Below are 11,231 nucleotides of genomic sequence, written 5' to 3' on the forward strand. Positions count from 1 at the left end.
CGTTCCATATAATTTATTGCTTGTCCATCAGTAGTCCTGATATTTTATTGGCTTTTCTTTTATCTCGATTCGATTTACACGCTAGCTAGCGTTCTAATCGATTCGGGACTCATCTCACCCGCTGATTACTGTACTTTGGAAGCCTCCGATTGGCTCTCAACCTTCCCCACGCACGTCACGCAAGTACGGGAGGCTCTGACCGGTCAACAAGACGCTGCTACAGACAGGCTCTGCTTGGTAGGTTATACAGCATACTTGAGGACTCGAAGAATGACTCGCATAAGCTGTGCAAACCATACCAAAAAAAAATCTACGACCAGTCTCATTTGACACGTCAAACTCGACAGAGATTGCTCTAAGGAGTACAGGTTGCAGCGATGACTACGGAGAAGGTGTCACACAATGACTGGGATAGTATCCCCGTCGCTACAAAACCATACAGATCCAAGAGCTTCGACATTTGTGATGACATGATGCAGGTAGCATCCTACAATAGGATATATCTTGATCTCATGACGTTCATGGACGACTTTACGACACGTTACGTGCACTTGAAGAAATGTCATCTGGAGCCTCCGCCGTACTACGCATTCCCGCAGATTATGGCGCGAACGATGACGTTCGAAGAGCTTGGAGACTCCATAATGAAGAACACCGCCGAACTTATAGCAAAAACCTTCACGTACGACCACTTCTGCGACTATACGCTGAACCTGCGGAGTATATTGGCAATACGAGAGACAAGACCGACATGATTTCCTATATGCTTGTTCCCTCGTGTCTATCGAAGTTTTCTCACTTCGCTTCTTCTCTCTCAATCTACTCCGTTTCTTCCGGATTACATCCATCTCTTATTCAATGTTCTCCTAGTAGCTATCTTGTCACCAACGCAACCGTATGGTGAAACCAGAAAGCCAGCACGAATGGCTCGGGTAGCCAGACTGCTACTTTCCTGTTAATGCCCGGAAGTTCAAAAGTATTCCAAGAGGTGCCTTTTGTTTTGAGACACATGTGCACACCCACATGTGCACACGGGTCCTCTTTTGGAGATCCCCCTCAAAGTTTACCCTTTCGAGCGGCTTCATCTTTTTCTGAGTGGTCTCTTTCAACATCCTCAGCCCAATTAAATGGTGTTGGGCTTCGCCATTCATTATCAGAGGGGCGAACACCCTAGTTCTTGGACTTGAGCGATCAGCGGCTCGTCGTTATCGGGTTCGGGGGTCTCGCCTGTGGTGATGTCCTGCTAGTGATCATGACGAGGCCGGGCACGCTTATCAAGAGGCCGTTCGCCCCCATCATCTTAGTTACTACCAGTGCTACATAGCCACTTTAACCACCGCCAGCCATCTAAGATTATATACCTTAGCCACTAAGAATCATTCTGAATGATTCTTGGTTCAGTTACTACTTGAGAGGGTTCTTAGCTTCGATTTGAAGCAGTCAAACTTGGAAAAGAAGCCGAAATTTGAACAAAGATCCCATCGCTCACCTAGTTCGGAGGAGAGAGAGACTACGTTCAGCACATGGAAGAGAGAGAATCCAAAGGGAATGCCGCCTTCGATGTGGATCGCGGCGAAGAGAGAAGGAAGAAGAGAAGAGGAACAGAATAAATATCACGACTAAAAACACAAAAGAAATAAAATGAGATACGAAGGGCAAAGCACATGCAGTATATGACAATGATTATGCAAAAAAGGTAGTGGAGAAAAAAAAAGACAAAAAAGTTATCTCGACACGCGGAATCGAACCGCGGACTTTCTGATAAACTGAAATTTCTATTACAGTCAGATGCGATAGCCAACTACACCATGTCGAGATTTGATGAAATTTTCACCCAACTTTGCAATTATGACCACTTATCAAGCTAAGTGATCATTGTTCTGTCCGTCGGTAGAAATTCTAAGTGCCAATACTATTGTCCCGTTTTAAGAAAGCTCCACTTAGCCCTCAAGTACTCTCCATGTAAACCAACACATATATAGTACCTAGTAGGTATCGAATTTTTATTGAAAAAAAATATAAGTTAGAGATCTTGCAGTATATATGTATACCTGCTCGACTGATTCTATTGACTTCGGGGCTAGACTCATTAATTGTAATAGTCATGGCGTTCCAAGAAGAATATATATCTTCAGCGCCTCTATGGAGACAACATTTCTTCCAAACAATTCCCTGCTGAGATTTAGGGGAGGTTTAAGAGAGCCGTATCATTAACATTGATTATCTTTACGGCTAAAGTGAAGAGAATTTTGGCGATGCCTTATATTAGTGGCCATTATTTATTTCTTTGTTTTTCTATCTTTTATATAAATTCTAAGGCAGTGCGCGGTTTTAGTTTGATCCTAACTTTTGTTATCCTAACTTTTACTACTTTATATAGAATTCTAAGGTAGCACACAGTTTTGGTTTGATCCTAAGTTTTGCTACTTTATATAAAACTCTAAGGCAGCACACAGTTTTGGTTTGATCCTAACTTTTGCTACTTTATATAAAACTCTAAGGCAGCATGCAGTTTTGGTTTGATCCCAACTTTCGCTATCCTAACTTTTGCTACTTTATATAGAATTCTAAGGCAGTGCACGGTTTTAGTTTGATCCTAACTTTTGTTATCCTAACTTTTACTACTTTATATAGAATTCTAAGGCAGTGCACGGTTTTGGTTTGATCTCAACTTCTGTTATCCTAACTTTTGCTACTTTATATAAAACTCTAAGGCAGCATGCAGTTTTGGTTTGATCCCAACTTTCGCTATCCTAACTTTTGCTACTTTATATAGAATTCTAAGGCAGTGCACGGTTTTGGTTTGATCTCAACTTCTGTTATCCTAACTTTTGCTCTTTATATAAAATTCTAAGGCAGCGCGCAGTTTTGGTTTTATCTTAACTTCTATCATCTCAACTTTTACTATTTTATATAAAATTATTGTTAGTCTCCCATCCTCGATTTGCACCACCGATATTGGTTCTTGACTGGGTTGCCGAAGTCATTGATCCAGAACATGTTGACCCTAAAACCATCAGACTGGAGCCTTCAGGGTTCGACACCTTAGCATGCTCCGTAACTATCAATTGATTTGAACCAGTATGATGACCTTGAAAATGTTTTTACTACATTTATCAATGGCGTGGAAAGCAGATATTATTTGTAGACGGTTCTGCATGTGTGAAGGGTGATACCCGAATATCACTTGGGCCAAAGCCGATATCTACCATCCTGTTGACTTGAGTGCCTATTGGCATGAATACTACATAGTAACTAGCATGTATGTTTATTTGGCTCTTACGTAGGAAGGATTTCCTTTTGCAAAGTTTCACATGGAAAAATTAAAATGCCACTGTTACTCGTAGCTTTTGACTCTGTCGATTAGTTGCGTTGTACCAATCCTGAAGGATCGGTTCAAGCACCGAGGTCTCTCCACTCGGATTCTCGATATAGAGCCATCGAAAATGCAACAGCTGCAATTCAATAATAGGGCCCGTGACCGACAAACGGACAAATCCGAACATAGCAAACGCCCGGCGAAATAATGCGAGTAGTGCACCATACCACTAGCCTGGCTCTGTCTAGTCATCGAATGTTGACTTTGAGACACACGTTCCGTTCAAAGTCTTTGAATAATCGTAGCCAGATCAGCGTATACAGGTCTCTCTGTGAGCTTCGAGTGGTAGCTGGCCAGCCAGATGTTGATGGGCTTTGTAGTCGTCGGCAGTTGGGACACATCGTATTGGTTTGTACAAATGAAATGGCTCAGTCTGGATCTTGAAGCAAGTTTCGCTATGCTAACGGAGCACTTTTCGTAGCGCTGATTCTTGACTTGTGAACCGGCGATCTACTCTTCAGCCTTGTGACATTGGATGCGTAATATTAGGCTAGTGGTTATCTAACTAACTAACTAACTAACTAGAAGCTGGTGCTTTTGTCATACAATGGCTGTTGTGAGGATCATACAGCCTCTTGCTTATTGGTCTGGCCATATCCCGGCCACACTGGGAACATCCTAAAGCGGACAAGTTCCATGAGGTCACCACTTGTACGTCTCGACCAATACCTAACCACACGGCTCGTATAATCAATTGAATCAGCTAAATTCAGGCTCAATATTATTATATTTTACGGCACAAATAATCTAGACTAAGGCTATCCCGAGCGCTCCAGAGTATTTAGAGTGGGCAAAATGCCGCGAAAGCTACCTCAAATATGAAAAATACTGCTCGATCAACTCGGTGCTATTTACCACCATCTACCTATTAATATGAGGCTAGAAATTATTATTCTTGTGACTACAGTCAGTGCCCTCGCATCCCCACTCACCCATCGAGACAGCTCCATTACGTGTTCCAGTGGCAACCAGACGCCAAAATGCTGTCAGATTCTGGTTCCAGTTAACGTATTGGGGAAAACCGTTGATATCGGAGTGGGATGTGTGAACCGTAAGCAATATCCTAATACTTGTCTCTCATGATTTTTGATTTGGGCAACGCTGACCGGTCTGCAGTGGGCAGCGTATGTAAGGGTCAAACCCTATGCTGCAATACCGAAAATGTGAGACTTCAACATAACGTTGATGAGGTAAAGCTAACCTAAACAGTTTTTGATTGATATCCTGAACGTCTGCACTGAGCCTAGTGGACAAACTGGTGGCACTGGTGGTGGCCATGGTCAAGGTGGTTGATCATTGATTATCAACCTTTTACACGGGTACTTCAAGGATGCGGGTGGAATGGTTATTATTAAACATTGAATGTACTAGTTAGTGTTGCTTTGTTTTTATAAGAAGCCTTAAGAATGAAATGGGTAAACTGTACCTCTTGAGAGCAAAATCAAGGGATATCAGGGGAAAAAAAAAGGAACACTGAGGAAGGACGACGCCGGAGAATCCACCTCAGAAAACAAACTGTCTAAGTCAAATTGGTCCATTGGAACATACAGGTACATGTAACATACTACTAGTATGTAATAGTATGTAGAATCCAGATCAGAGACATGTTCATCCGAGGTGATTGAAAAAAAGGCAAAAAAAGTTATCTCGACACGCGGAATCGAACCGCGGACTTTCTGATAAACTGAAAATTCTATTACAGTCAGATGCGATAGCCAACTACACCATGTCGAGATTTGTATACGATCTGGGGATATCTTACGCACTATATCGATAAACTGAAGGGTCGCTGTGAAACCACGCCAAAAATGATATCATCAATTCCCTCCTTAATAATTGTACAATATCTACTAGTTACGGGTCTACGACCTTATCTACCACCCACCTGGACAACAAACATGTTTCAAATGGCAGTGAACAGCTGCATCTTTTCTAAAGAGGGAGTTTGCCTTATCCGATTAATTTATTGACCCCTGAGCATCTTATGACCGCGTGCAGGATCAAAGCACACCTACTCTTCCGGAAAACATAAGCACAATATGCTATGGAGTATAAAAATGCCAAACAAGAAAATGATCAGCACCATTGCCCTATTCCCAGGAGATGAAAGGCTGGCAAAGTTTGACAGCTGACCCAAAAAGGGCAAATCCCCGTTAGCACGTTCCCGGTTCTTCAGGGAAACGATTGTCCCTTAGCGCCATACTAATGCAGTAGCCGGTGGCTGACCTGCGGCCTCGGAGAATCTATGTGAAGCTAAGATTCGGCTAAATCTTAGCAACCAATCAGTTCCCTTGTCAACCTTGATATGTATTGAGCAGTGACGTGATACGTTTCGACTAAGTCCACTTCGCTTGCTGAACAGTCAATCACTGCCTCAATAAGAACAACGTGCTTGGTGCCAGAAAATGATTTCCTCCGGAATCCGGGCCTAGCGCAGGGATTCGGGAAGATTCATTCTCAATTCTGCGAAACAAGCCTTGAGCCTTGATCGCATCGATCTCTTGGTACTTGCAGCGACGGAGTATACAGCCTTAAGCATACATATAAAAAGGGAGCCGGGCCGATCAATCTATGAAGGATCACCGCTGATCATCCCCTTTGAATTGAACATTGATATCCACAATGATTCTTTCTCGTTGGTTTGCCTTTGCAAGTCTGCTTGGTGCTGCAATTGCCGCACCAGGCAAGTCGCTTGCTAAGAGAACTACTGTTAGCGAGCTGCTTACCGATATCGAGGATGTCGTTGATTGTTCAGGGTGTGAGGTGTGTCATGACCAGATACTGGGGGAATTTTCATTAATTTATGTCTCCAAGAAAACTGTTAATGCTAACCATATACATTATTCATCATCTAGGCTTTGCTGGTGATTCTCCAGACGCTCGCGCATCTCGGCAACGATGACTTTGTGGATGTTATCACCGAGGTCTGCATTTTGGCTGGCGTGAGTTGCTCCCCATATTGCTTCATAGATCTTTTCTGACATCCGATATAGATAGATGATGACGATGTGTGCGAAGGTGCGATTTCTCGCGAGGGCCCAATCTTGGCTCATGACCTTCGCAACATGGATATTCCATCTCACACAGCCGTTTTGTTCTGTACCACCATCTTTGGTCTCTGTGATTATCCTGCAGTCACTGAGTACACGATCGACTTCCCCTCTGCCAAGGCAGCCAATGCGACTCGACCAGAATCCAGCGGAGAAACTCCGATCCAAGTTGTCCACATCAGTGATATCCACGTTGATCTTTCTTACGAGGAAGGCGCAAAGTTTGTTTACCCTTCCCTTGCACTTTCATCCTACAATTCTAACAGAGAATGTTAGCTACAACTGTACCAAAAGTATCTGCTGCCGTCCATACACCTCAGCTGATGCTCCCGGAAACACAAGCTACCCAGCTGGTGAATACGGAAACCATAATTGCGACTCCCCCTTGGACTTGGAGGAGAGCATGTATGCAGCTATCAAGAGCCTTGTTCCTAATGCGGCATTCACTATTTTCACCGGCGATGTTGTTGAGGGAGCAGTTTGGCTCGTCAACGAAACCGAGGTGACTAACGACCTCAACGACGCTTACAACACACGCATGCCCGACTACCTCAGCTTGGTCTATGGTGTGATTGGAAACCATGACGTTGCTCCTGTCAACTCTTTCCCCCCGTCCGATATCGACACTACCATCTCCAGCCAGTGGGCGTATGACACTTTGTCATCCGACTGGACTCAGTGGATTGGATCCACGGCTGCCACCACCGCAGATGACTACGGTTCCTACTCCGTACTCTACCCCGATGGTAACCTTCGGATCATCTCCTTCAACACCAACTTCTACTACAAGGAGAACTTCTGGCTGTATGAGGAGACAATGCAAAGCGACCCTAACGGTCAGCTGGCATGGCTTGTCGACGAGCTCGATGCTGCCGAGACAGCAGGTGAGCGGGTTTGGCTTATGGGCCACATGCCCATGGGCTCTGGTGATACTTTCCACGATGGATCGAACTACTTCAACCAAATCATCCAGCGATACGACGCCACCATTGCCGCCGTGTTCTACGGCCACACCCACAAGGACGAGTTCGAGATCGCATACTCAAACTACTCCAACCCGACCTTTGACACTGCCACCATGATGTCCTACATTGCCCCTGCTCTGACCCCAACATCAGGAAACCCCACTTTCCGCGTCTACTCGGTCGACCCGGTTACGTTCGGTATCCTTGATTTCCAAGTCTACTTTGCCAACATGTCGAGCTCCACCTATCAGACCGATCCCACGTGGGAGAAGTACTACTCGGCCAAGGAAGCGTACGGCTCCCTCCTCACCCCACCTGTCACCGACACTGCTGCCGAGCTGACCCCCGCATTCTGGCACAATGTCACTGCCCTCTTCGATAGCGACGACACCGTCTTCCAGGACTACTATGCTCGCAAGTCCCGCGGATGGGACGTCTCTTCTTGCACAGGAGACTGCAAGACCGACGAGGTTTGCCAGCTTCGTGCCGCTGAGGCGCAGTACAACTGTGTCGATATCACGCCCGGTATCAGCTTTAAGAAGGCCAAGAGATCCACTTCGAGCAGCTCGTCCCACGAGGAGGGCTCTTGCGGTGAGTCAATTATCGGCAAGATGTTTGCCGACTTCGAGACCACTGTCACGGCCCTGAAGAGCGCCGCCGACGCAAAGTTGGGATCGAGCTTCTTGAACACCACCGTCAACAGCACCGTCACTGTTGACTAAGAGTAGCAGCAATAGTAAGAGAGTCGATAGTAGATCGATAGGCCGGCGGCGTACGGAGTACCGTCGGCAATAGAAATTTGGAAGATTGAAAAACTTTTTACCTCAAAACTTCCAAGATTCAATGTTCGATGCATGTTCGTAGAGTATACAGTCATTGGGTCGGTGGCCACTGCCGGATCAGATTAAGTCCACGAGTCATGCAGGTACTAGAGCACTAGCTCTCGCAAGCATAGACTAAATAGGCAATGGTATTATGGAAGAAGGAAATTTAATATAAGCTCCATCTCGGTTAATTGCTGGGCTTGACACGTGGGCCGGCAATAGGTCTGCATTATTTAGTGGCCCCGTTGACGCTAAACGCTAATAGCGGCTAAGCCGGCGAGTTAAGCTGGTTGTCCCTGCGGCCCGGGGGCCTTAAAACACTACTTATAATACTTGAATGGCAATATTGAGGTAGATCAAGTACCACTCTTTTACTTCAAATCGGAGGAACCGGACTCCAATTTCCACAATGGCATACTCTTCTGTTAAGAGCGTTGTTTCTACGCTATTGCTAGCAGCTACCAGCCATGCTGCTGTGCTAGCCCCGACCAACGATATTGTTTTCCCGTCGGGCTCTACGGTTCAGAACCCGTTGATTTACTCTGGCGGAAATACTCCGTTCTTTGCCGGTTAGTTTCAATTGCATGGTTATGCGACATGTTGCTGATTTGGCAGGCCCCAATGTCAATGGTATCGATAACAGTGTGCCTGAGAAGTGTACGGTTCAACAGGCTGCATATGTCGTGAGACATGGAAGCAGGTAGGTTTCATTGAATTCCCGTGTACTACTTACCGATTGGACTGACCGGGTACTGTGTTAAAGATTCCCCGACACGGGTTCTTATGAATCTTGGGTTGGGATTCAAGAAAAGGTTGGTTTTTAGTGTTGACTTGCTCTTATACTCGGTATTGACGTTTGAAAAGATCCAAATTGCTGTCAAGGGGAAAGGATTCGATGCTCGTGGAGCGCTCTCTTTCATTGCTGATTGGAGCCCAGTGTTGACTAACCCAACGTTGCAAATTGCATCGGAGTCCATGACTGGTTGGAAGGAAGTATGTTTTGTCTACCTACAATATTTCAAACTTCCCAAAATCTAATGGATAATAGGCCACTGATCTTGGTTACCAACTAAGAGCTCGCTGTAAGTCACCCAAAGCTTGTATACTCTTTCGGCATTACCAGTACTAACCATGTTTTTAGATCCCGACTTCTACGAAGATGGCAACCCTTTCTACGTGTGGGCCAACCAGTACAAGGCCCCCATCAACGAGTCCCGAGTCGTCCAGACAGCTCGTGCTTTTGTCAATGGCTACCTGTACGAGTTCGCTGATACCTACGGCTCGGTGGTCAGTGTGAACTCCACCGGCTCTGTCAGCGCCATCGGTAACTCCCTTGGCCCCTCTGATTCCTGCCCACTTTTCGCCTCTACTTCCAGCGGAGGCGACAATGTTACCGATTGTAAGTGATGAAATATTTTCATAATTAGTATTCTCTGGCTAAACATTCTACAGGGGATGCTACTTGGGCACCCAAGGCCGTGAACCGACTCAACTCATTGGTCAGCGGCAACCTGACCTTCGATGAGACCGACATTCTTTTCTTCCCGTACATGTGTGCATACGAGAGTCAGATTACCGGCAACCTGAGCCCCTGGTGCAATGTGTTCACCGAATCCGAGCTCACAAACTACGCCTACTCGCAAGACTTGAGCTACTACTACGACGTTGGCCCTGGTGCTGATGGGCCCGCCCCCGTCCTTTTCTTGCCTTTCCTTAACAGCCTTGTGACTCTGCTGGCCGAGGGTCCCGGTCAGACTGGTACCAGTGCCGACGGAGGCAGCTTCACAGTTCCCAACCTGATCATGGCGTTCTTGAACGATAACCAGATTGCCGAGATGACCGCTGCTATGGGCATTTTCGATAACGAGGCTCATCTTCCCGATACCCATATCCCTGCTAACCACCTGTACAATGTGGCCCACTTTATCACCATGCGCGGCACTGTTGCCTTTGAGGCGTTGAACTGCGAAGTCGAATCGGGACACAAGACTTCGAATGAGACCTATCTCCGGGTTTTGTTCAACGACGCTGTTTACCCGATTGCCAGCTGCCAGAGTGGACCGGGCAAGAGCTGCCTTTTGTCCGAGTATGCCACTTTCATCGAGAAGAAGAACAAGGCTGCTGGCAATTTCATCGAGTACTGCAATGTGACCGAGACTGGTCACCCAACTACCGTTGCAGGAGCTAGCTTCTTTACTGATCTCTCATTGGACTTTTTGACCTTTGTCAACCCTTGAGTGACCTGATATTTGCCCCGTTCCTTTGTGTGCCAACATCTACCCTCGCTTGGTTTGTTTCCTTTTGTACCAGTCTGCATGCTGCAGGCTGTTTTTTTTTTTGCCTTGCTTTGTCCTGGTCTTTCCTATCTTCATTTTAATTTAGTATTTTTTTATCTCTTTCCCCCGTTGTACACTGTACTAGATAACCAATCGAACTTGAGAATAAAATCTATTTTGCCAAGAAATGCTTATCTTCGCCGTGTCATTGGATATGGAGCTTGTTCAACGATATAACATACCTCTTATTATATGTACTCCGTTTTTCTGTGACCTGTATATTGTAAGTAGTCGTGGTATACGCAAGCGCTCTCGAAATTGCGCGTGATCAATCTTTTCATGACCGCAGCATTGCACGCGTCATCTCATTCATCTTCCCTGCCGTAGTTTACGTACACTTTCTTTCTAACCTTGAAGTCCAACTGCCGAATCACAGAACGACGCAACTCCATAATCCCCAGGTCCGATGTTTGTCCGAAAAGAAAAATCCAGAAAAAAGTGGGCAATCGGGCTAGACCGTATACATTTTTCCCTTTTTTTCCCCACTTCGACGGGACTGCAGATGTCTCGAACCAAGTCTTTTTTTGCGTGGAGCAGGTCCGAGACATGAAGTCTTGATACTATGATGTTACTGGTTCTTGGCTTAGTTGCCTTGTTTTATTTGGGCGTTTCCCTGATTCCACCTTTTGTCTCGTAAATAGAAGCCCATTCCACGGAACCCCAACCTGGGGTTCTTT

The 11,231-nt window shown here is 45.7% G+C and overlaps 2 protein-coding genes across 2 annotated transcripts; both read left to right on the forward strand.

Moving 5' to 3' along the window:
- Nucleotides 1-6,001: 6,001 nt before the first annotated feature.
- Nucleotides 6,002-8,116, forward strand: N7466_004459 (sphingomyelin phosphodiesterase; the record flags this gene model as incomplete). Its single annotated transcript, XM_057163856.1, has 4 exons — nucleotides 6,002-6,142; nucleotides 6,235-6,321; nucleotides 6,373-6,654; nucleotides 6,698-8,116. 4 exons carry the CDS (start codon nucleotides 6,002-6,004, stop codon nucleotides 8,114-8,116), a joined length of 1,929 nt encoding a protein of 642 aa, XP_057022537.1.
- A 511-nt stretch (nucleotides 8,117-8,627) lies between these two features.
- On the forward strand, nucleotides 8,628-10,455 carry N7466_004460 (uncharacterized protein; the record flags this gene model as incomplete). The annotated part of the gene is made up of 7 exons (XM_057163857.1): nucleotides 8,628-8,787; nucleotides 8,834-8,918; nucleotides 8,982-9,030; nucleotides 9,083-9,211; nucleotides 9,267-9,300; nucleotides 9,360-9,617; nucleotides 9,671-10,455. The coding sequence occupies 7 exons, from the start codon at nucleotides 8,628-8,630 to the stop codon at nucleotides 10,453-10,455; spliced, it is 1,500 nt and encodes a 499-aa protein (XP_057022538.1).
- Between the last annotated feature and the right edge of the window lie 776 nt (nucleotides 10,456-11,231).

The sequence above is a fragment of the Penicillium verhagenii genome, assembly GCF_028828195.1.
Source record: "Penicillium verhagenii strain IBT 33310 chromosome Unknown utg000005l_segment0_segment0, whole genome shotgun sequence".
Lineage (NCBI taxonomy): Eukaryota > Fungi > Ascomycota > Eurotiomycetes > Eurotiales > Aspergillaceae > Penicillium > Penicillium verhagenii.